Source organism: Chiloscyllium plagiosum, unplaced genomic scaffold, assembly GCF_037043375.1.
Source record: "Chiloscyllium plagiosum isolate Xiang-an unplaced genomic scaffold, Cpla_swu_hap1 HiC_scaffold_31, whole genome shotgun sequence".
In the NCBI taxonomy this organism is placed as follows: Eukaryota; Metazoa; Chordata; class Chondrichthyes; order Orectolobiformes; family Hemiscylliidae; genus Chiloscyllium; species Chiloscyllium plagiosum.
The window spans coordinates 62,888,889-62,915,419 of NW_028270169.1; the positions used below are offsets into that span (position 1 = coordinate 62,888,889).

General features: G+C 42.3%; 1 protein-coding gene across 6 annotated transcripts in view; it reads right to left on the reverse strand.

Annotated features, from left to right (window-relative positions):
- The window catches only part of LOC122564179 (protein CASP-like), a 632,323-nt gene that overhangs the window by 376,827 nt on the left and 228,965 nt on the right, over positions 1 to 26,531 (reverse strand). For all 6 annotated transcript variants that reach the window (XM_043718862.2, XM_087977575.1, XM_087977578.1 and 3 more), the window contains exon 3: positions 3,465 to 3,512. In XM_043718862.2, coding sequence (XP_043574797.1) covers positions 3,465 to 3,512 — 48 coding nt within the window. The remainder of the gene's footprint in view (positions 1 to 3,464; positions 3,513 to 26,531) is intronic.

Here is a 26,531-nt window from a genome sequence, read left to right on the forward strand (position 1 = left end):
TAAACTGAAAGTTTTCTATAGTTTCTAGAAAGACTTTCTAGTCTTTCTTGTTTTATGTTTCAACAAGAAAAAAAGTTAGTTTAGTGCTGCTAAATGTTACTTACAGCCGTCAGGGTGTCAGTCATGATGGAGCTTGGTACAGCAGGAAGAGAAAGACCAAGAGGAGCAATTACACTGAACTGATCATGGCAGACAGCAGCAAGTAGGGTCACCATTGCCTCTCAACATGACCAACAGCTTAATGTGAGCAGGAACAAGGGACATCTCAAGCAGGCAGCCTGGAGCCTGATAAGAATGGTTTCAGAACTCAGATAGAATTAGAATCCATACTCAGAGAGTCAAGCATGGGGTTAGGTCATATATCAAAAGGTATGCAACAAGGCAGCCTCAAGTCACACAGCAGGAGAGGCTTTGACAAAATGGTGCCAAGCAGGTAGATGATCATAAAATTAATTTGGCAATGCTCAACATGTTTCCTGACCCCAACAATCTTAAACACAAGTCTTTGCAACTCACAAGGAAATCACAAAGTCATGCTCTGGTCATCCCAATACGGAAAAGCGAATGTGTTTTAAGATCAGATGAGGACATTGATGCCCACTCTCTACTCAATTCTCAGAACATCATGTATATTCACATTCAGCAAGTTACTATCAACTAGCAAACTGTATTTCCTAACAAAAAAAAAATAATTTTAGAAATTCTTTTTATACCACAGTGCTCCACTTGATCTCAAACACTGCTTCAATCCAATTAAGTGATCAACAATCTACAAAATTGATTCCTCCACAGCAACCATTAATACTGCAATCAGCTAACAAGAACAATGATTTACCATGAAATCGTCTAATCTCCCCATGAAAAATAACATTTCCCCATCACCAATTAGGCCCTCCAACCACTGATCTAAACAAGAGCTACCAAAACGTACTCACTCAGAGGTGTAAAGATGCTAATGTCCATTACAGTTGTGGGTTTGTAAACTGCAATTCAATATTAAACTGCTCTGAAACTAGGCCTGCTAGAGACAAAAGGATTTTGTTCAAGTCTGAAAAATTGTTTCAGATATCTACGTTGTTTATATAGCAGTAATTGCTGAAGGACAGACTGCATGGAAATATCAACCAGAACAATATGGAATATGAAAAGCGTTATAAAGAACAAAAGGAATTTTGATAATATTTATTAACTTTATTTCAAATTAAAGCAACTATGTAAAACACTTGCATTAAAAATGCTTGAACATTTGAAGGTTTATTAAGAAATAAATTTATATCTACTTCCTGCATGTACAATTATCAGAAGAAATGCATCACAACTTGTTCGATTTAAATAATATTCAAGGAATTCTCACGCATTTTCAAACATACAGTATCCAAAAATCACATTCAGGTTTAAACATAAAAATACAACCCATGCATGTGCAAAGAAATCCAGTGTTTTTCTTATTTGGATTTATGACTGATCCTCTACAGTGACCTATAAGCAAGCAGAACACAAAAAATAGCCTAAACATAAATAAACCTAGATGAAACATAGTTCTAAAACTGACATGGAAAAAAAATCCTCCTGTTGAAAGGATATTAGAGATTGCTACCAGATACAAAACAGCCAAGCATGGGTTTTGTCATAAAATGCCACATAGAAGTGTTTTCCACCAAACAATATCTCACAATGTGATCTACACAGCGTTATAGAGTCATACAGCATGAAAACAGACTCTTCGGTTCAACCAGTCCATGCTAAACAAAATCCCAAACTAAACTAGTCTCACCTGCCTGATCCTGGCCCATATACCTCCAAACCTTTCCAATTTATGTATCTATGCAAATGTCTTTTAAATGTTGTAATTGTATCTGCATCCACCACTTTCTCAAGAAGTTCATCCAACATGCAAACCATCTTCTGTAAAAAAAAAATTTCCCCATACCATTTTTAAAACTCTCTCCTTTCACCTTAAAAATGTGCCCCCTATCTTGAAATCCCACATCCTAGGGAAAAGACAACTACTATTACCTCATTCTATATTTCTCATTATTTTATAAACTTCTATCAGATCGCCTCTCAATCTTCTACGCTCCAGTGGGAAAAAAATCCCAGCCTATTCATCCTTTCTTTATAACTCAATTCCCAGCAACATCCTGGTAAATCTCTTCTGAACCCTCTCCTACTTAATAATAAATAGAGTTCCATATATATCAAAGGAATCTTGTACAACTGTAACTTAAGCGTATTTACAAACGTTGACATCTTACAAGGTTCTATAAAAGAAATTTTAAAACCATAAAATCATAAGGAATAGAAACAAGCAGAGCCATTCAACCCTTATAGCCTGCTTCACCATTCATGATGATCATTGCAAATTTACTCCCTCAGCAATATCTTCTCACACTATTGGAATACCTCTTGATTACGTCAGTATCTAACGTTCTGTGGATCTCTGATTGAATTGATTCAATAACTAAGCACACTACAGTAGAGAAGCTCTACTCAGAGAAACATCAACTTCCAACTCCGTTAAGAATGTTATAGTTCTACAAGACCACCTTTCATTCTTCTGAACTAGAGGGAAATTACATTAAGCCTACTTAATATTGCCTAGAAAATCTCTCACCCTAATAATCAACCTACTGATGTCTGCTGCGCATCTTCCAATATCCTTCCTTATGAAAGGAGAACAAAACGGAAACAATACACTACATGGTATCACCAAAGCTCTCTATAAATTGCAGCAAGACTTCAATATTCTGATTCATAAATCCATCTGGGGCAATGAAGAACATGCCATTTTCTTTCCTAATTGATTTTCTGTGATTCATTTACAACAGCAACAAGAATCCTCTGATTTCCAAGCTTGTAAAATATTCTGATTGTCTAATATTTCTACCGAATGGATAACTTCACATTCCTCCACATTATATTCATTTGCTACGTTCTTTCACATTCACTTAATCCATCTAAATTCTTTTAGTCTTGTTGCATGCTCCTCACAATGTGCTTTCCCTCGTAACATCAAATCATCAGCTAACTTAGAAATACCAAGTACAAGCAGCTCTGACTGAGTACCAAATTATAAATAAACACACAGATAATTTTAATTATCAAAAATCATGACAGAATAAACTTTAATAACAGGTATTACAACTTACATAAATGTGTCTGAATATCTACCGCTAAAGCTGTAACCTGCAGGATACAGACAAAATGCTGAAAAGTGGGATTAGGTAGAGTGGTTCATTTCTCGCAAGCACAGTCAGAATAGACCAAAGATTTGTTCTGCATGTAACCATTCTGTACTTATTAATATGCTCCATATATAATTTATTAATGGACCATGAATGAAGTGGTGCAATTTAATGGCTATATAGTTGGAAATTTTCTTTTTAATTGATATCCTATAAACACCGATAAAAGTTGTCTCTTTAAATCATGTTTGGTCTTACAAAGTGTGAAATGAGACTCACCTCTGCCTGGAAACTCTTCAGTAATGGTGCCACCAATTTCCTTAAGTCCTGTAGTTAGAGAGGAAGAGTGCAGGAGTAGGGGAAGTGGTGATGGATCAGGATGGTAGGAAATATAAAAAAACAATTCATGAGCAAACAGTACTTTAATACACAATCTGCTATATAATTTCCCTTATTCACCTTGTATTAGATCATCTCATATTGATTTATTAAACAATATACTCTCTGAAATAATAATAACACGAAATGCATTCAGTGTAATTGTCAATTGACAGCTGTAAACAATTTAAAACAATTAGGATTAAATCTCGACACAACACCGTGAGTCAAAGGGCCTGTTCTGCGCTGTACTTTTCTATGTTCTATGTTCTATGTTTTTCTAATGCAAGTGAGCTCGCACGACTCTAGATTATGTCCCCAAGCAGCAAATGAGAGCAAAGTGTGGGAGAAAACGGATTGTATCCAGGTTTGAGTTACTTTGCGACAGAAAGGTGGAAATAGACTCTGCTATTTACAAGCTGGAGCTCTTTAGCCTCTGTCCCATTCACATATGCAAGCTGTTTAGTTGCTCAGATTCCAATCACAGAGTTGTCAGGTTGCTTACCTCTGCCATCTACGCTGGTCACAACTGCATGGAACAATCAGCAACCTGCTACTGGCTAAATCTCATTCTGCACACACATCCTAGTGCCGTGTTGTTTTATCTCTCACTGCCTGCACACCAATTGGCTATGTTAAATTGTCCCTTAGGGTCCAGAGATGTGTAGCTAGGTTGGTGAGCCACAGTAAATGTGCGGTTACAGGGATCGGGTACAGGAGGCTGGATCTGGGAGGGATGCTCTTCAGAGGGTCAGTGCACTCTCAGTGGACCAAATGGCCTCTTTCTGCATTGTAGGGATTCTATGATGGTATGAATCTTAGTGTGCAACTAAGATGATGCCCAGAGAACGGGGACTTTGTACACTTTTCACTATAATCCTGGATTCCTACACTTGAGTACACGTGACAACAAAAACTTAATTGCTATGTTTATAAATTTTTGATAAGTACCATCATTAACAAGACGAGTGAAGAGTTGAGAACTGCAGTCAGAGGAAGAGTCAAGATTGGTCAACTTGATTCAGATCTACAATAAATAACGGAATGTTCAGCCATACTGGGGGCTGTATGCGTTCCTGCAGGGTTTGGAGTCACCGACAAGAGTCACGAATGGTTGGCCTTGCTCATGGACCTTAATTCTCACCAGCAGGAATGATGAACATAGAACAACAGAGCAGAGTACAGGCCCTTTGGCCCTCGATGTTGGGCCAACCTTTTCTCTGACTCTAAGATCAAACAAATCTACTTACCCTACATTTTACTATCATCCATGTGCCTATCCAAGACTCAGTTAAACATGCCTGATGTATCTGCAATGCATTCCACAGACCCATTAGTCTCTGCATAAAGAACCAACTCTGACATCTCCACTAAACCTTCCTCAATCACCTTAAAATTATGCCCCCTTATGATAGCCATTTCTCCCTTAGGAAAAAGTCTCTAACTATTCACTCTATCTATATCTCTCATCATCATGTGCTCCTCTATCAAGTCAATCTCAGCTTTCTTCACTCCAATGAGAAAAGCCTCAACTCTTTCAACCTTTCTTCATAAGACTTGCCATCCAGTCCAGGCAACATCCTGGTAAATCTCCTTTGCGTTCTCTCTAAAGCTTCCACAACATTCCTATAATGTGGCGACCAAACTGAACACAATATTCCAAGTATGATCGAACCAGGGCTCGATATAGCTGAGCATAACCTCACGGCTCTTAAACCCAATCCCCCTGCTAATGAAAGTCAACATGCCTTCTTAACAATCCTATCAAGCTGGGTGGCAACTATGAGGGATCTATGGCCATGGATCCCAAGATCCCTCTGTTCCACCACACTGCCAAACATCCTGCCTTTAATGCTGTATTCTGTATTGAAATTTGACCTTTCAAAATGAATCACTTCACACGTTTCCAGGTTGAACTCCAACTGCCACTTCTCAGCCCAGCTCTGCATCCTGTCAATGTCCCGTTGCAGCCTACAACAGCCCTCCACACTATCCACAACTCCACCAACATTTGAATCATCAGCAAACTTACTAACCCAACCGTTCCACTTCCTCATCCAAGTCATTTATGAAGATCACAAAGAGCAGAGATCCCAGAACAGATCCCTGCAGAACACCACTGGTTACCGAGCTCCAGGCTGAATACTTTCCATCTATTACCACCCTCTGTCTTCTATAGACCAGCCAATTCTGTATCCAGACAGCCAGATTTCCCTGTATCCCATATCTCTTACTTTCTGAATGGGTCTCTCATGGAGAACCTTACCAAACACCTTGATAAAATCCATATAACCACATTCACTGCTCAACTTTCATGATTGTGTTTTGTCACATCCTCAAAGAATTCAATAAGGTTTGTGAGACATGACCTTCCCCTCACAAAGCCATGCTGACTATCTCTAATCAAACTCTGCTTTTCCAAGTAATCATAAATCCTGTCACTCAGAACCCTCTCCAATATTTTGCCCACCACAGACATGAGATTGACTGGTCTGTAATTCCCAGGATTATACTACTTCAGTGAACAGTGAGGACGCAAAGATCATCGCCAAAGATGCAGTAACCTCTTTCCTTGCTTCCTGTAGTAACCCAGGGTATGTCCCACCTGGTTCAGGAGATTCATCTAACCTTACATCTTTCAAAGTTTCCAGATCTTCCTAACATCAACCTGTTTGAGCATATCAGCCTGTTTCACACTTTCCTCAGAAACATCAAGGTCCCTCTCACTAGTGAATACTTAAACAACTAGTGAATACTTATTCATTAAGAATACCCTGACAGCCTCTGACTCCAGGCGCAATTTCCCTCCACTATCCCTGATTGGCCCAACCCTCACTCTAACCATCTCTTGTGCCTCATGTAAGTGTAGAATGTCTTAAGCATTTGAACAAAGAACATTTGAACAAAGAACATTGCAGCACACGAACAGGCCCTTCGGCCCTTCAAGCCTGCGCCGATCCAGATCCTCTATCTAAATCTGCCACCTATTTTCTAAGAATCTGTATCCCTTTGCTACCTGCCCATTCATGTAGCTGTCTGGATACTTCTTAAATGAAGCTATCAGTCCCGCCCCTACCACCTCCACTGGCAGCGTATTCTAGGCACCCACCACCCTCTGCATGAAGAACTTTCCATGACTTTCTCCCGTAAACTTTCCCCCTCTCACTCTGAATTCGTGACCCCGAGTAATTGGTTCCTTCATTCTGGGAAAAAGTTTCTTGCTATCCACATCTCTCATGATTTTGTAGACCTCAACCAGGTCTCCCCTCAACTTCTTTCTTTTCAATGAAAATAATCCTAATCTACTCAATCTCTCCTCACAGTTCACACCCTCCATGCCAGGCAACATCCTGGTGAACCTCCTCTGCACCCTCTCGAAGGCATCCACATCCTTTTGGTAATATGACCAGAATTGTACGCAATATTCCAAATGTGGCAGAATCAAAATCTTATACAACTGTAACATGACACACCAACTCTTGAAGGAAAGCATGCCGTATGCCTTCTTGATCATTACTGACCTGCATTGCCACCTTCAGGGATGAATGGACCTGAACACCCAGATCTCTCTGTACATCAATTTTCCCCAGAACTTTTCCATTTATTGTATAGTTCGGTCTGGAAATTGCATCTTCCAAAATGTACAAATCCACATTTGTCTGGATTGAACTCCATCTGCCATTTTTCTGCCCAACTCTCCAATCTATCTATATTCTGCTGTATTCTCTGACTGTCACCTTCTCAGTCTGCTACTCCACCAATCTTTATGCCTCCTGAAAACTTGCCAATGAGGCAACCTACACCTTCCTCCAAATCATTTATGTATATCACAAACAACAGTGGTCCCAGCATGGATCCCTGTGGGACACACTGGTCATAGTTCTCCATTATGAGAACTCCCTTCAACTACTACTCTGTCTCCTATTGCCCAACCAGTTCTCTATCCATCGAGCTAGAACACCCACCCCATGCGACTTCACTTTTTTCATCAGCCTACCTTGGGGAACCTTATCAAATTATATCCACGTATATGACATCTCCATCCCTTCCCTCATCAATCAACTTTGTCACTTCTTCAAAGAATTCTACTAAGTTGGTAAGACATGACATTCCCTGCACAAAACCATGCTGCCTATCACTGATAAGCCCATTTTCTTCCGAACGGGAATAGATCTTATCCCTCAGTATATTCTCCAGTAGCATCCCTATCACTGACATCAGGCTCACAGGTCTGTAATTACCTGAATTATCCCCGCTACCCTTCTTAAATAAAGGGACAACATTAACAATTCTTCAGTCCTCTGGGACCTCCCCAGTTTTCAAGGATGCTGCCAAGATATCTGTTAAAGCCCCAGCTATTTTCTCTCTCGCTTTCCTCAGTAACCTGGGATAGATCCCATCCGGACCTGGGTCCACCTTAATGCCTTTTAGAATACACAACACATCCTCCCTCCTTATGCCGACTTGATCTAATCAAAGATCTGTCCCTAACCTCAACATCTGCCATGTCCCTGTCCTCTGATGCAAAGTGCTCATTAAGAATCTCACCCATTTTCTCTGACTCCACGCACATCTTTCCTCCTTTGTCCTTGAATGAGCTAACCCTTTCCCTAGTAACCCTTTTGCTCCTTATATATGAATAAAAGGCTTAACCATGCTTGCTAAGGTTCTCTCATGACCCCTTTTAGCCCTCTTAATTTCTCATTTCAGATTGGCCTACATTTCAGGTATTCTTCCAAAGCTTCGTCTGTCTTCAGTCACCTTGACCTTATATACACATCCTTTTTCCTCTTAGCTAATCTCTCAATTTGACCTGTCATCCATGGTTCCCCAACCTTGCCATTTCTGTCCTTCATTTTCACAGGAACATATCTCCCCTGCACTCTAATCAATCTCTCTTTAAAAGCCTCCCAAATATCATATGTGCATTTTCCTTCAAACAGCTGCTCCCAATCTACATTCTCCAGCTCCTTCTGAACTTTGGAAAGTTGGCCTTTCCCCAATTTAGCCCTATCCTTTTGGGACCACTCTCGTATTTGTCCATGAGTATTCTAAAACTTACGGAATTGTGTCACTATTCCCAAAGTAATCTCCCACACAAACTTTAACCACCTGGCTGGGCGGATTCCCTAACACCAGGTCCAGAATGGCCCCTTCCTGAGTTGGATTACTTATTTCCTGTTCTAGAAAAACCTCCTGCATGTTCCTTCCAAATTCTGGTCCATCCAGACCTCTAACACTAAGTGAGTCTCAGTAAAATTAAAATTTCCTGTCACCACCACTCTGTTATATTTATTTTCCTTCTTCCTAGCTGCTAAAGCTTTTTCATGCCCCCCCTTATAACTCTCCTAAACCCATTCTTCAGTTCCTTCCTGGCTACCTTGTAATCCTCTAGAGACCTATCTGACCCTTGCCTCCTCAACCTTAAGTAAGGTTTCTTCTTTCTTTTGACTAGATGTTCCATATCCCTTGTCACCTAAGGTTCTTTCAACCTACCATCCCTTCCTTGCCTCAGTCGGACAAACCTGTCCAGCACTAACAATGCTTCCTCCACATTTCTGTCATGCATTGAGAACATCTGTTCCCAATCTGGATGCCCCCAGTTCCTGCCAAATAGCATTGTAATTCCCCCTCCCACAATTAAATGCTTTCCCATACCATCTGCTCCTCTCCCTCTGCATGACTATAGTAAAGGTCAGGGAGTTGTGATCACTGTCACCAAAATGCTCTTCCACCAAGAGATTTGATACCTGGCCTGGTTTGTGCCAAGCACCAAATCCAATATGGCCTTCTCTCTAGTCTACATATTGAGTCAGGAATCCTTCCTGGACAAACCTGACAAAAATTGCTCCATCCAAACGATTTGAACTAAGTAGGTTCCAATCAATATTAGGGAAGTTAAAGACACCCATGACAACAACCCTGTTATTTCTGCATCTTTCCAAAACCTGCCTCCCAAACTGGTCCTCCTTGTCTCTGTTGCTATGGGGGGAGGGGGGTGGGGCTGTTTAAAAACTCCCAATAAAATGACTGCTTCTTTCCTGTTTCTGACTTCCACCCATACTGACTCTGTAGACAAACCTTCCTCCATGACCTCCCTTTCTGCAGCTGTGATATTATCCCTGATTAGCAATGCACTTCCCCCACGTCGTTTACCTCCCCTCCCCCATTCCTTTTGAAAAATCTAAACCTGGGACATTCAACAACCAATCCTGCCCCTGTGATATCCAAGCCTCCATATTGGCCACAACATCACAGTTCCCAAGTACTGATCCATGCTCAAAGCTCATCAACCTTATTCCTGGTACTTCTTGCATTAAAATAGATAAACTTTAACCCATCACACAGACTGCATCTTTGCCCTATCTCTCCTCACAGACTCCCTGCACATTGTATCTGGCTGTTCACTACCTACTCCATCATCTGATCCATAGCTCTGGTTCCCACCGGACACACACATAGAGACTTACAAGTTTTCAACCAAATCCATGGGGTACTGGGCTCAGAGTTTAAAGTAAGTTTAAATTCAGGGGTTTGGATCGGAGTTGGATACAGTTTGGGCAGAAACATGAGGTTTTCCTGTAATCTTTTGGGAGAAGCTACTTTCTGTTAAGTTACGGTGACTGCGCGTTTTAGATTCATACAGTGCATGAAAGACTCTTTGGTCCATTGAGTCTGCAATACATAATTACAACTATAAATAGCTAATCCCAATTTCCTGCACTTGTCCCATAACTTTGAATGTTATATTTTAAGTACTCATCCAAATATTTTTTCAAGGTTGTACAGTTTCAGCCTCCATTTTCCCAGGCAGTCCATTCTTGATTCACACCACCTGCTGAGTGAAAACGTTTTTCTCAAATCCACTCTGAATCTCTTGCCTCTTCCCCTAAAGCCACACCTGCTCATGACTGACCCCTCAACCAAGGGGAACGAATGCTCCCTATTCACCCTGCAACACCCTTCATAATCTGATGTACCTAAATTATGTCCCCCTAAGTCTTCTCTGATCTGAAGAAAACGATCCAAGCCTATCTAGTCTCTCGTTAGACCTCAATTTCTCCATCCCAAGCAACGTCTTGGCGAACCTTCTCTGCACCCCCTCTATCACATCCTTCCTGGTGACCAGAACTGCACACAGTACTACAGTTGGACCCTGACCAATGCACTGTACAACTCCAACATTTCCTCCTTGATCTATATTCTGTGACACAACTAATGAAAGCAAGTTTTCCATATGTTTGGTTAACAATCCTCTTCACATGCTCTGCCGACTTGATCTGTGAATAATTACACTAAGATCCCTCTGTCCCTCTCAGCTACCCAGTGTCCTGCCATTAATTGTGTTGCTTCTTCTGAAGTGCATTACCTCACACTTATCAGGGTTAAATACTATCTGCCACTGGTCTGCCCATCTGATCAATCCAGCTATATCTTTCTGTAACCAACAACCTTCTTCTCCACTATTAACCACTCTACCAATCTCGGCGTCATCTGCAAATTTGCTTTACATTCCCTCCACATTTTCATCTATATCATTTATGTATATAACAACCAAAAAAGGGTCCCAGTTCTGATCCTTGTGGTATACCAAGTTTTGGGTGGGAGCCAAGGTTAAATCATGGAGGAATTGAAATTAGACGAATAAATCAAGGAATTGTGGTATTTACAACAGGTGAAGTGATTTGTATCAAGTGTCAGAAGATTTATTTTAATCAACAAATTTATGGTTGAGTCAAATCCAGTGTCTATGCAATTTTTTTTTGTTTATAAAATGCAGAGTGTGTGCACATGTGTGATTGAGAGTGAGAGAGAATGAATGAGAGAACTGATTAGAATCTCTCTCAAGCATCCTTTCTGTTTATAGAGACTACAACACGGGATATCAATTGTCAATGACTGCTGACAGTGCATAACATCAAATCAGAAGATGAGATAAACAACCTGAAGGTTCCGTACTTCTCAATTTGAATGGAAAACGTGACATGGGCATGTTATACAAACTATAAGCTTCTAAGTCATCGTTGTTCCTGCAGCACTGATACGTATATGTTTCCAATATACTTCAATCACTAGCTAAGACATCCAATCTCTGTGTTGTCTGGGATTCCCTTATGTCTCTTATCTGATTTGCTCGGACCTACAAGATGGTTTTCTGCCCACTACACAATCTAAGATATTGAACAAATTTTTATCAGTAATAAATACCCACTACATTTCCAATCGACTTTGCTGACAATATGTTCTTTTCCTTATCCAGATGCACTCTGGCTAGCAAGTGTTCCGAGATTCAATACAGTGGAGATAATGAAATACAGTGCAGTTGTTCCTTCTTTGGTGACATCATTAGCCCAGCTGTCACTTTCTATTTATGAAATGGCCTATCTCTCACACACAATGACAAACCTCTACTGGCATCTCACCCTTTTTGCATCCACATTCTTTGTTATTCTAAACAAAATAATGAAAGACCAACACCTGGTGCTGCTCTGGACTCATTCAGTGTGTGCAGTGCCTCCAACTAAACAATAACTGCAAGGAATCCAAACAGCTCTCAGAGCATATGGTGGTAAAGTACAAATTGCTGTTTATAATTTTACTCCAAAAGCTCCATGGGATTGGACAGACTACTGCTTAGCTCTTCAAACTTTAAAGTGATTTATTGATACCACTGATTCCACGAGAGACAATTCTGCAATATAAAAAGATCAATGTTTTAAATCAACCTATATATTTGGGGCGGGGCGGGGCGGGGGGGTTGAATATTAAATAATGAAAAACAGCAACTTTTTCTCAGAAATTATTTCAACTGTAATAAACAAAAAGGACAGTTTGACTGATTTTTTTTCCAATTTCCCATGCATAAATGCCAACAAATCTTGAAACTGCTTTGTAGTGAATTCTTGCAGCAGGTTTTGGTACATATGTATCTGTGAGTTTCATGTCAAAACACTACCATTGTAATGAAAATTGAAACTTGCAAAATGTTAGGTAGGTGTTACTGATCGTATACAGCCTTTATATATGACTTATTTCAAGATCCAGCATGGGTGCATACAGGCAAACATCAAAAAGAACATCAAAGCTGTTTTGCTCATCTTTGTCATAAACATGCTTTCATGTAGTCAACACCTTTCAGTTAGTTTTCCAGTAAATCATCCCGTTATGTTGTAAGACTGGTGGTAAGAATACTTATTAACAAACAATGCATTTATTTTTGCATATTTCACAGAAGGTCAAATAATCCCTAAATTTAATCTCTGTTTAGAAGCAAAGACAGAAAACTTCAAAATAACAACCAAATGCACCTCAGTTTATGCCTTGCAGTAAGAACCACATATATGGCCACTGTTACAGACAAGCAAGTATCAAGATGCAAAATGTATTCCCTTCCTCGTCTCGAATACCAACTAACAAATCTCTCTTCCAACCCCATTTTCAAACATTCCTTTTGCAGAGGGAAAACTAGTTTCACAGTGAGAAATTACCATGTCCTGAGAAACTTTGTGTTTGAATCTACTGCGAACAGATAACGTATTGCTGGTCACTTTTTTTCTGAACAGAAATAGTGTGCAAAGGTATGAAGAAAAAGCAGAAAATTGGCAATTAGTAATAATGCTTGCTTGAAGAGCCAGTGCAGGCACAATGGGCCAAATGGCATCTTTCTGCACCATAACAATTGTGAATTATAGGTAGTTTTCAATCAACCTGTTCAGAAATTATTTTACACACCTCTGGGGCAGGTGAGACTTGAACCAGAGTCACTAGGCTCTGAGACAGGGACACTACCAATGTATCAATTGTGGTTAAATACATACAGTGCTGAAATGTGTAGCACTGGAAAAGCACAGCAGGTCAGGTAGCATCCGAGGAGCAGCAGAATATATGTTTTGTGCATTAGCCCTTCGTCAGGAATTACATACATACAGATGAGGCTTATTAATTGGATAGTTACTTAAACATATATAAAGAGACAATTACTGATAGAGGAGTAGAGTCAGGAGATTATATACACCTAATGTTTCACTCTGACTGGTTCTGGTTCTTTCTGCTTCTTTCGCCAACTAGCTTAAGGATTATAACAGACCATGCCCCAGCTTCTACATTCACATCAAGGTAAACAGGAGTTGAGCATCAGCATAAGATACAAATCAACATCAACACCTTTTAAGGTTATAAATTCAATGTATAATTGTCTAGTGCCAGTCTGCATATCTAATTTTCCAGAATTGGTATTATTGGAAGACTTTTCTTTGGCTCTTAGCACTTTGTGATCATTAGTTGTTACATAGTATTTATGTTACTAACACAGATAATTCTGTCTAACCACTCTGTGCTGATTTTTATCTTGTCCCATCTTACTTCATCTGCACTCGCAACACATTATAATTAAAGAACAACCTCACAGAAGTCAAATCGATAAACTCTTAGAGTGTATATTTTGTGCTCTATAAACTTGACAAGTGTGACACGACTACAAACATAACAAGAAAATATTTCTCTCAAAGGGTCGTGACTCTGGAACTCAATACCCCAGAATATGGTGGATTCTGGAACACTGAGTAAATGTAAAGGAAGAGACAGATAGAATTTTAGTAATTAATGGGTCGAAGGGTTATGGAGACCGGGTTATGGACTTGAGGTCAAGATGAGATCACCCATAATCATATCAAATTGCAGAGTAAGCTCGAGGGGCTGAACGATCTACTCCTGCTCCTAGTTCTTATGTTCTAAGTCCATTAAACTGGGGAAGAAAACATCACAGTAAAAAGTGAGAGGAGATAGGGAGGGGAAGAAGAAGAAAACACATTTTAATTTCATATTACTGCAATTCTCAAAATACCAAATGAATTTTGAAGCTAACTAATTTTTTTGATAACCAGTTAAGTGATGACACGTGAGACAGAATCGCCAATACTTAGGACACAGAGCAGGCAAGACAAAAAGGTTTACTTTTTGGTTTAAAAAAAGTCATTTTGTTTTTTTAAAGTTAGTCTTTTTGTTGAAAACTGATAGCGTAAGGGGGGAGTAATGAAAGTACAGTGTGTGAAAGGGCCATGAATCTGTCACTACCTGCTGGTATTGAAGCAAAGTGGGTCTGGAAGAGGATGTAAATAGAAGGTTAAGGATGAGCTTAAGTAACAACAGATCTAGGAAAAGAGGAATTGAGGAGATTGCTCAGAGGTAAGAGAAGGGCCACAACGAATGAGAAGGTAATATAGCAGCATCAAATAAGTGGAAAAGTCAATAACCAGGTATAATCAGGAGGTAAACATAAACATTTCTTGATGACTACTCCTTATTGGGGGTACATAAACTGAAAAATTGTTATTAATCGATGATTTCTTCAAGGTTTTGCTAATATCATCACTAAATATTTAAGATTAATCTTTCTACCACACCGCAAAGTGCTATCATATTCAAAAGACCCTGATTCCGCAGGATATGTTTTGTGCACTTTATATAATGATTATTATATAATATTGTAATCTAACTGTTAAATGTATAATGTTTTACATGAAATTGGAAATGAAATATAAGCTAATAGTTCTTAAACAGTTAAACCACAATCTGCAGATGGCTAAAGCACACTGTTAGAAGGAAGTGATTATGCACTTAATAGAGTACAGCTGCTCAATGTTTCAAATAAAGGTTTTCTGTCAAGGAAATACCATACTTCCTTGAATGCAAACGCTTAAATATTGGCAAGTCTGATTCAATTGTCGGGAACATGGCTCAAGCACTAAATTTGTCTTAAATTTAAATCTCATATATTGAATGTTAAAGGTCTCCTTGACAGACATAAATAATTACACAATGCTTCCGAACCACTGCTGTTCTAATTTGTCTCATGCATTATTGCAATTAATTGACAAGAAAAACTGACAATCAGCTGTATCTTAAAGTAGATTTTTCCCCAGCCAACCTCCAGCCCTACCACCAAAATGTATATTTTAAGTTAATTAAAAAAGACCATGAGAAAAAAATTGTAAATTGCTGATAAGATGCACTTTAAGGAGCAAAACAAATTTGCTCTGAACTTCAAAAGTAGGCTAGAAGATTGAGAAGCTGGCTATGTGTTTGGATTTCTGTAACAATATCTCTAATCTCAAGAGTCATCATGTTCCTTTCCTCAGTGAGCACTGATGCAAAATAATCATTCAGAATCTCACCCATTCTCTCAGGTTCAGCACACAGCCTTCCTTCATTATCTTTTAGTGGACCAATCCTTTCTTTAGTTATCCGCCTGCATCTTATATAAGAATAAAATGCTTTGGGATTTTCCTTAATTCTGTATAATTCGCTCTAGAATTAGACTTGCCTAAATGCATCACCTCACATTTGTTTGGATTGAAAGCCATTTGCCACTTTTCCGCCCAATTCTCCAGTCTATCTATATCCTCCTGTATTATGCTTTCTGCTACTCGTGTCATCTGCAAACGTACTGATCATACCAACAGTGCCCTCTTCTAGATCATTTATGTATATTACAAACAACAGTGGCCCCAATACTGACCCCTGTGGAACACCACTGGTCACCTTTCTCCATTTCCAGAAACTCCCTTCAACTACTACTCTCTGTCTCCTGTTGCTCAACCAGTTTTATCCACCTAGCTAGAACATCCTGCACACCATGTGACTTCACTTTCTCCATTAGTCTACAATGGGGAACCTTATCAAACGCCTTACTAAAGTCCATGTATATGACATCAACAGCCCTTCCTTCATCTAACAACTTGGTCACTTCCTCGAAGAACTCTATCAAGTTGGTAAGGCACGATCTCCCCCACACAAAACCATGTTGCCCATCACCAATAAGCTCATTCCTTTCCAAGTATAAATAGATCCTATCTCTCAGTACCTCTCCAGTTGATGGGCAGAGAGATCTAGGAGTGCATGTCCATTGTATCCTGAAGGTTGCTGCACAGGTGGATAGAGTGGCCATAAAGGCATATTGTATGCTTGCCTTCATTGGACAGGGTGAAAGTGAGGACTGCAGATGCTGGAGAACAGAGCTGAAAATGTGTTGCTGGAAAAGCGCAGCTGGTAAGGCGGCATCCAAGGAACAGGAGAATCGACGTTTCGGGCATAAGCCTGAAGAAGGGCTTATGCCCGAAACGTCGATTCTCCTGTTCCTTGGATGCTGCCTGACCTGCTGCGCTTTTCCAGCAACACATTTTCAGCTTCATCGGACAGGGTATTGAGTATAAGAGCTAGCAAGTCATGTTAAAATTGTACAAGACATTGGTTCGGCCGCATTTCAAATACTGTGTACAGTTCTGGTCGCCACATTACCAAAAGGATGTGGACGCTTTGGAGAGGGTGCGGAGAACGTTTACGAGGATGTTGCCTGGTATGGAAGGTGCTAGCTATGAAGAGAGGTTGAGTAGGTTAGGTTTATTTTCACTAGAAAAAAGGAGATTGAGGGGGGGACCTGATTGAGGTTTACAAAATCATGAAGGGTATAGACAGGGTGGATAAAGACAAGCTTTTTCCCAGGGTGAAGGATTCAATAAAGAGAGATCATGCTTTCAAGGTGAGAGGTGGAAAATTTAAGGGGGATACACGCGGCAAGTACTTCACACTGAGGGTGGTCGGCGTTTGGAATGCGTTGCTAGTAGAGGTGGTAGAGACGGGCTCAGTAGATTCATTTAAGATGCGCCTGGACAGATGCAAGAGTAGGTGAGGAGCAGAGGGATACAAATGCTTAGAAATTGACCGACAGGTACATTTGGATCGGCTCTTGCTTGGAAGGCCGAAGGACCTGTTCCTGGGCTGTAAATTTTCTTTGTTCTTTGTTCTAAATCAACTAATATCAGACTGACTGATGTTGCAAAACAATTCTAGCACTAATGTGAATATGAAAAATCAAATTGAGTGAAAATACTGGACCAAACTTTCGGGACAGTTTCTTAGCTTACGACATTCCAGATTCTGGTTGTTTCGATTATTGTTTATCGTATATTTATTTTTCCTTTACAAAACTGAAAGTGCTGAACTGGTAGCACTTCACCTGAGAGGGTAGAAAATATGAGGAATAGGAAGCAGTAATGTTGCTTCTGATGGCATTAAATAATAAAATTTGATTTACATTTCAATTTTATCAGAATTAACACAAGCCTGTTAAGCTTCTTACGGATGCACAGATCTGTTATTTTCATTTATAAGTGAGAAATTGGGAGATAGACGTGTATGGGAAAATATTGAGTTTACATCTCTGGACTCACAATGAACCCTTACAATAAATCCTATTCCTGCTAAAATTCGAGGATCAAGGACTAAGACAAAACCCTGTTGCAGTCTGATTCCTGTACGATGTACATTTGTCTGTTGCTGTTGTCACATTATGAACATTTTCTTTTATAATTTATGTAAGATTTCCTAGTCAGATGCCACAACTGCCAATTGTGATGTCTTATTTTTAAATCACCAAGGCTGAGTAGGTTTTGAAAAAAACAAGCACTAAGACTACATTTTTCTCAGCATTAAGATACAATTTTATACTTTTTGATTCATTCGCAGGATGTGGATAACACCAAATAGCTATAGCCCATCCTTGTTACCTTTGAGATGGTGGTGGCAAGCCGCCTTCTTGAACAACTGCAGTCCATATATGCTGTCAATAGTTCCACAATTCTATTACGGAGAAAATTCAAGGATTTTGATCCAGTGATACTGAAGAAATAGCAATATATTTCCAGATCAGAGTGGTGAACGGCTTGCAGGGGAATTTGCATCCGTCTGCTGCCCTTGTTTTTGTTTTGATTTGGATGTGGGTCTCACTTGCTGGGCCAGTATTTATTGCCCAGAGGGCAGTTATGAGTCACCACATTGCTACGGGCCTGAGTCACATGTAGACTAAAACAGGCAAGAATTGCAATTTCCTTCCTGAAAGACATTAGTGAACCAGTTGGGTTTTTCTGACAATGAACAGAAGTTTCATGGCTGAAAAACAGAAATTGCTGGAGAAACTCAGCAGGAGCAACTGGTAGCATCTCTGGAGAGCACAGTTAACATTTTGAGTCCAGTGATTATTCATCAGACATAGATGCTGTCAGACCTGCTGAGTTTTGCCAGCAATTTCTGTTTTTGTTTCAGATTTCCAGCACCTATACTTCTTTGTTTTACTATAGTCATCATTAGACTCTTAAATCCAGATTATTTTAAAATTTCAAATTCCACCATCTGCTCATAGCAGGATTTAGAACAGAGAACATAGAACAGTATAGCACAGAACAGGCCCTTCAGCCCACGATGTTGTGCCGACCACTGATCCTCATGTATGCACCCTCAAGTTTCTGTGACCATATGCATGTCCAGGAGTCTCTTAAATGTCCCCAATGACCTTGCTTCCACAACTGCTGTTGGCAACGCATTCCATGCTCTCACAACTCTCTGTGCAAAGAACCCGCCTCTGACATCCCCTCTATGCTTTCCTCCAACCAGCTTAAAACTATGACCCCTCGTGTTAGTCATTTCTGCCCTGGGAAATAGAGTCGACAGCCAGAGACTATCTCTACCTCTCATTATCTTGTATACCTCAATTAGGTCCCCTCTCCTCCTCCTTTTCTCCAATGAAAAATGTCCGAGCTCAGTCAACCTCGCTTCATAAGATAAGCCCTCCAGTCCAGGCAGCATCCTGGTAAACCTCCTCTGAATCCGCTCCAAAGCATCCACGTCTTTCCTATAATAGGGCGACCAGAACTGGACGCAGTATTCCAAGTGCGGTCTAACCAAAGTTTTATAGAGCTGCAACAAGATCTCATGCCTCTTAAACTCAATCCCCCTGTTAATGAAAGCCAAAACACCATATGCTTTCTTAACAACCCTGTCCACTTGGGTGGCCATTTTAAGGGATCTATGTACCTGCACACCAAGATCCCTCTGTTCCTCCACACTGCCAAGAATCCTATCCTTAATCCTGTACTCAGCTTTCAAATTCGACCTTCCAAAATGCATCACCTCGCATTTATCCAGGTTGAACTCCATCTGCCACCTCTCAGCCCATCTCTGTATCCTGTCAATGTCCCGCTGCAGCCTACAACAGCCCTCTATACTATCAACGACACCTCCAACCTTTGTGTCGTCTGCAAACTTGCTGACCCATCTTTCAATCCCCTCATCCAAGTCATTAATAAAAATTACAAACAGTAGAGGCCCAAGGACAGAGCCCTGTGGAACACCACTCACCCTAGACTTCCAGGCAGAATATTTTCCTTCTACTACCACTCGCTGTCTTCTGTTGGCCAGCCAATTCTGTATCCAGACAGCTAAGTTCCCCTGTATTCCATTCCTCCTGACCTTCTGAATGAGCCTACCATGGGGAACCTTATCAAATGCCTTGCTGAAATCTATATACACCACATCCACAGCTCGACACTCATCAACTTTTCTAGTCACATCCTCAAAGAACTCGATAAGGTTTGTGAGGCATGACCTGCCCCTCACAAAGCTGTGTTGACTGCATTTAATCAAGCCATGCTCTTCCAGATGGTCATAAATCCTATCCCTCAGAATCCTTTCTAACACCTTGCAGACAACAGGCGTGAGACTTACTGGTCTGTAATTGCCGGGGATTTCCCTATTTCCTTTCTTTAAGAGAGGAATTACATTTGCCTCTCTCCAGTCCTCAGGTACGACTCCAGTGGAGAGCGAGGATCTTCGCAAGTGGTGAAGCAATTGCATTTCTCGTTTCCCAAAGCAGCCGAGGACAAATCTGGTCCAGGCCTGGCGACTTGTCAATCTTAATGGTTGACAAAATTTTCTGCACATCAGCTTCCTCTATTTCTATCAATTTCAGCATGCACACCTGCTCTTCAAAGGTTTCATTCATACAAAGTTCGTTTCTTTCATAAAGACAGAAGCAAAAAACTCATTTAGGGATTCCCCTACCTCCTCAGACTCCACACACAAGTTCCCTATGCTATCCCTGATTGGCCCTACTCTTGCTTTGACCATTCTTTTATTCCTCACATAAGTGTAAAATGCCTTTGTGTTCTCCCTAATCTGTTCAGCCAAGCCTTTCTCGTGCCCCCTCCTGGCTCTCCTCAGACCATTTTTGAGCTCCTTCCTCGCCTGCCTGTAATCCTCTAGAGCTGAGCTTGACCCTAGCATCCTCCACCTTAAGTAAGTTATCTTTATCCTTTTGACGAGAAGCTCCACCACTCTCGTTATCCAAGGTTCCTTTATCTTCCCACTTCTTGCCTGTCTCAGAGGGACATATTTATTCATCACTTGCAACAACTGTTCCTTAAACTGTTCCTGAACCTGAGTCTCTGGGTTAATAGTCTGGTAATAACAGTCTGGAAAGAACAATACTGGCCAAGGGACTCAACTACAACCACAGGGACGCCAAGACAGCAGACTTCCTAGCAGCACTAGAATGCACACTCAGGAACAATGGACTGACAGAAGAGACACAACAAACAGTGAGACAAACTGTCGTACCTATGATAATAAGGAAAAGACAAACACATAACCTCAACACCAAGGAGAGGGAAGCACTGAAATCACTAAGAAACGATAAGAACATAATCATACTACCAGCAGACAAAGGCAGAATGACGGTCATCCGAGATAAATCTGATTACATCCAAAAAGCACAACAACTACTTGCAGATATCAACACCTACCAAATGAAGGAATTTGACCCCACACCACAACTCACCAATAGGATAAATAACACACTAAGGAATCTACAAAAAAACGGACAGATAACCAGAGCTGACCTACAAAGAATGAAACCGGAAAGCAACAACACCCCCAGATTCTATGGATTACCTAAAGTACACAAACCAGACATCCCACTCAGACCCATAGTATCACTACCAGGGACACCATCATACAAACTGGCCAAAGAACTACAACAGAAACTGAAACACCTGGTCAGCGGATCCAAACACTCTATACAATCAACATAGGAATTCTTGGACATCATCAGAAATATACACATAGACAAAGAAGAAACCATGATATCATTCAACGTGACGGCACTGTTCACTTCGATTGACAAAACCCTAGCCAGAGAAACAATAGCCAACCTACTGGACATACAGAACAGAAAACAGGACGCTGAACCTATCAACAAAGACAGCATACTTAAACTACTGGACTTGTGCCTCACAACACACTTCACATTCAACAACCAGATATACGAACAAATCAACGGAACATCCATGGGATCACCAATTTCGGGACTCATAGCAGAGGCAGTTATGCAAAGGTTAGAACAAACAGTCCTACCACAAATTCAACCCAAACTCTGGGTCAGATATGTCGATGACACGTTTGTAATCATTAAAAACACGGAAATAGAAAAAACACACCGGATCATCAATGCCACACTCACAGGAATCCGATTCACGAGAGAAGAAGAAAAGGATAGCCAACTCCCATTCCTAGACGTGATGGTACAGAGAACACCGAACAGAGAATTCACTACAAGGGTATACAGGAAAGCCACACACACAGACCAAGTCCTAAACTATGAAAGTAACCACCCCAACACACACAAACGAAGCTGCATCAGGACACTATTCAAAAGGGCCACAACACACTGCAGTACACCAGAACTGCAAAAAGAAGAAGAGGAACACCTATACAAGGTATTCGCCAAAAACGGATACCCGCGCAACTTCTTCAACAGATGCCTAAGAGAAAGACCACGGAACGAGGACATACCACAACCAAAAGGACTAGCCACACTACCATACATCAGGAGCATCTCGGAACTGACAGCCAGACTACTGAGACCCCTAGGACTCATAACGGCACACAAACCAACAGCCACGCTCAGACAACAACTCACCAGAACGAAGGACCCGATACCCAACATGAGCAAAACTAATGTAGTGTACAAAATACCAAGCAAGGACTGCACTAAACACTATATAGGACAAACAGGAAGACAGCTAACAATCCGCATACATGAACATCAACTAGCCACGAAACGACACAACCAGCTATCCTTAGTAGCCACACACGCAGACAACAAGCAACATGAATTCGACTGGGACAACACTACTATCATAGGGCAAGCCAGACAGAGAACAGCCAGGGAATTCCTAGAGGCATGGCATTCATCCACAAACTCCATCAACAAACACATCGACCTGGACCCAATATACCAACCACTACAGCGGACAGCTGAAACTGACAACCGGAAGCGGCAGGGACAGACCACTATAAACACCGGAGGAAACATCAAAGAAGCGCTTCACAGGAGGCTCCCAAGCACTGATGATGTCGCCTAGCCAGGGGACGAAACGTTTGCAACAAAAACTTCCAGCTCGGCGAACAGAACCACAGCAACGAGCACCCGAGCTACAAATCTTCGCACAAACTTTGAGTCTGGTAATAATACCACTGGGCCTTTCCTAGGCCTTCTAGATGCAAATGGTCTTAGGTTTGGGAAGTGCTATCTAAGAAGTTTTGGTGAATATCTGCAGTACATCTTGTAGACCATAAACACTGCTGCTATTGAGTGTCAGTGGTGGATGTGGTGCTAATCGAGCAGGTTGCTTTGCCATGGATACTGTCAAGCTTGAATATTGTTGGAGTTACACTCATTTAGGCAAACCAGGAGTATACAATCACACTCCTGACTTGTGCCTTGTAAATGGTAGACGACCTCTGGAAAGTCAGGAAGTGAGTTCCTCGCCACAGCATTCATAGCCTCTGACTTGTTCCTGTAGGTAATGTATTCAAATGTCTAGTCCATTTTAGGATCTGGTCAATGGTAACCCCCCCCACCAGATGTTGATGTTGGGAGATTCAGTGATGGTAATGTCATTAAGTGTCAGGGCCAATGATTAGAATGCTCTTATTAAAAATGATCATTGTTTGGCATTTCTGTATGGCATGTTACTTGCCGATTTTCAGCCCAACCACGTACCAGTTTTGTTGCATTTAGACAATGATTACATCAGTATCCGAGGAGTCGTGAATGGTGCTGAAATGTGCAAACATGAGTAAACATCGCCACTTCTGACCTTATGATGTCGGGAAAAACGTTGAAGAAGCAGCCAAAGATGGCTTAGCCCTAGAATACCTCTCTGAAATACTCCTGCAGAGATAACATGTAGCCGAGAAAACTGACCTCCAACAACCAAAACTCTGTGCCAAGTATGATTCCAACCAATGGATCGTTATTCCCAGCTCCCAATGATTTCAGTTTTGCTAGGGCTCCTTGATGCCACACTCAGTCAAAGGTGGCCTTGATGTCAAGAGCAGTCACTTTCACCTCACCTCTGGAATTCAGCTCTTTTGCCCATATTTGAACAAAGCTATAAAGAGGTCAGGAGCTAAGTGGCCCTCGTGGAATCAAAATGGGTGGCAGCGAACAGGGGCTGCTTATAACACTGTTGATGACACTTTCCATCACTTTACTGATGATGAAAAGTAAGTGATGGGGTGGTAATTGGCTGGTTTGGATCTCTCCTGCTTTTTTGCATGCAGCACATACCAGGGCAATTTTCTAGATTGTCAAATAGATGCCCATGTTGTAGCTGTACCAGAATAGCTTGGGGAGGAGGTGTGGCAGGTTCATGTGCATAAGTCTTCAGGACTATTGCTGGAATGTTGCCAGAGCTCATAGCCTTTGCAGTATCCAGCGCCTCCAACCAGTTCTTTATAGCATTGAATTCAATTGGCTGATGACTAACTAGCATATATAATGCTGGGATCCTCTAGAGGAGGCCAACATGGATCATGAGCATTGCACTTCTAGCTAAAAATGCTTCAGCTTTGCACTGATGCATTGGGTTCCCCCATCATTGAGGATGAGAATATTTGTGACATTTCCGCAACCGTTCCAGAACCTTCCATCGGCCTCCGGAAGCAACCGCCGCGAACTATGACGTCACTTCCGCCCCTACCGACCATGCAGCCTCCGCAATCGCTGCCCAGACAACCACCTCCACGATCGCCAGGAACTCCATTGCCGACAGATTCGCGGCCTCCGCGGAGTCCACAACCACCGGGAACAACACCGTTTCTGCATTCGCCGCAGCCACTTCCGCCCCTGGAGTTGCCGTCTCCGCATCTACTTCTACCCCCAGTGACGTCACTCGCCTGCACAACGACCACGCCGCATTCGTCTCTGCCCCCACGCCGATCCCCGCCCCCGCGCCTAACCCCGCCCTCACTCCCAGCTCCAGTCCCACACTAGGTCCTAGCTCCCAGCCCTGCCGTATTTTCACCATCCCTCCAGACCTCCTCCTCTCTGAGGATGAAAGATCAGTCCTCAGCAGAGGCCTCACCTTCATTCCCCTACGCTCCCGGATTAACAAATTCAACACGCGGCGAGACATCGAGCATTTCTTCCGCCGCCTTCGCTCCGCGCCTACTTCTTCAACCAGGACTCCCGCCCACCCTCTGACGACTCCTTCTCCCACCTCCAACACGCCCCATCCACCTGACACCCCGTGCTGGCCTCTTACCTGCCCTCGATCTCTTCATAGCCAACTGCCGCCGCGACATTGACCGCCTCAACCTGTCCACCCCTCTCACCCACTCCAACCTCTCACCCTCTCAACGTGCAGCCCTCCACTCCCTCCGCTCCAACCCCAACCTCACCATCAAACCGGCAGACAAGGGAGGCGCGGTGGTAATTTGGTGCACCGATCTTTATATTGCTGAGGCTAAACGCCAGCTCGCGGACACCTCCTCCTACTGCCCCCGTGACCATGACCCCACCTTCCACCACCAAACCATCATCTCCCAAACCATCCATAACCTCATCACCTCAGGGGATCTCCCATCCACCGCCTCCAACCTCATAGTCCCACAACCCCGCACCGCCCGTTTCTATCTCCAGCCCAAAATCCACAAACCTGACTGCCCCGGCCGACCCATTGTCTCAGCCTGCTCCTGCCCCACCGAACTCATTTCTGCATACCTTGACATGGTCCTATCCCCCTTAGTCCAAGAACTCCCCACCTACATTCAGGACACCACCCACGGCCTCCACCTCCTCCATGATTTTCGTTTCCCCGGCCCCCAACGCCTTATCTTCACCATGGACATCCAGTCCCTATACACCTCCATCCCCCATCATGAAGGACTCAAAGCCCTCCGCTTCTTCCTTTTCCGCCGAACCAACCAATACCCTTCCACTGACACCCTCCTTCGACTGAATGAACTGGTCCTCACTCTGAACAACTTCTCTTTCCAATCCTCCCACTTCCTCCAAACCAAAGGAGTAGCCATGGGCACCCATATGGGCCCCAGCTATGCCTGCCTCTTCGTAGGATATGTGGAACAATCCATCTTCCGCAGCTACACTGGCACCAACCCCCACCTTTTCCTCCACTACATTGATGACTGTATTGGCACTACCTCGTGCTCTCACGAGGAGGTTGAACAGTTCATCCACTTTACTAACACCTTCCACCCCGACCTCAAATTTACCTGAACCGTCTCAGACTCCTCCCTCCCCTTCCTAGACCTCTCCATTTCTATCTCGGACGACCGACTCAACACGGACATTTACTATAAACCGACTGACTCCCGCAGCTACCTAGATTACACCTCCTCCCACCCTGCCCCCTGTAAAAACGCCATCCCATATTCCCAATTCCTTCGCCTTCGCCGCATCTGCTCCCAGGAGGACCAATTCCAATACCGAACAACCCAGATGGCCTCCTTCTTCAAAGACCGCAATTTCCCCTCTGACATGGTTGACGATGCTCTCCACCGCATCTCCTCCACTTCCCGCTCCTCCCCCCTTGAACCCCGCCCCTCCAATCGCCACCAGGACAGAACCCCACTGGTCCTCACCTACCACCCCACCAACCTCCAGATACATCGTATCATCCTTCGTCATTTCTGCCACCTCCAAACAGACCCCACCACCAAGGATATATTTCCCTCCCCTCCCCTATCAGTGTTCCAGAAAGACCACTCCCTCCACGACTCCCTCGTCAGATCCACACCCCCCACCAACCCAACCTCCACTCCTGGCAACTT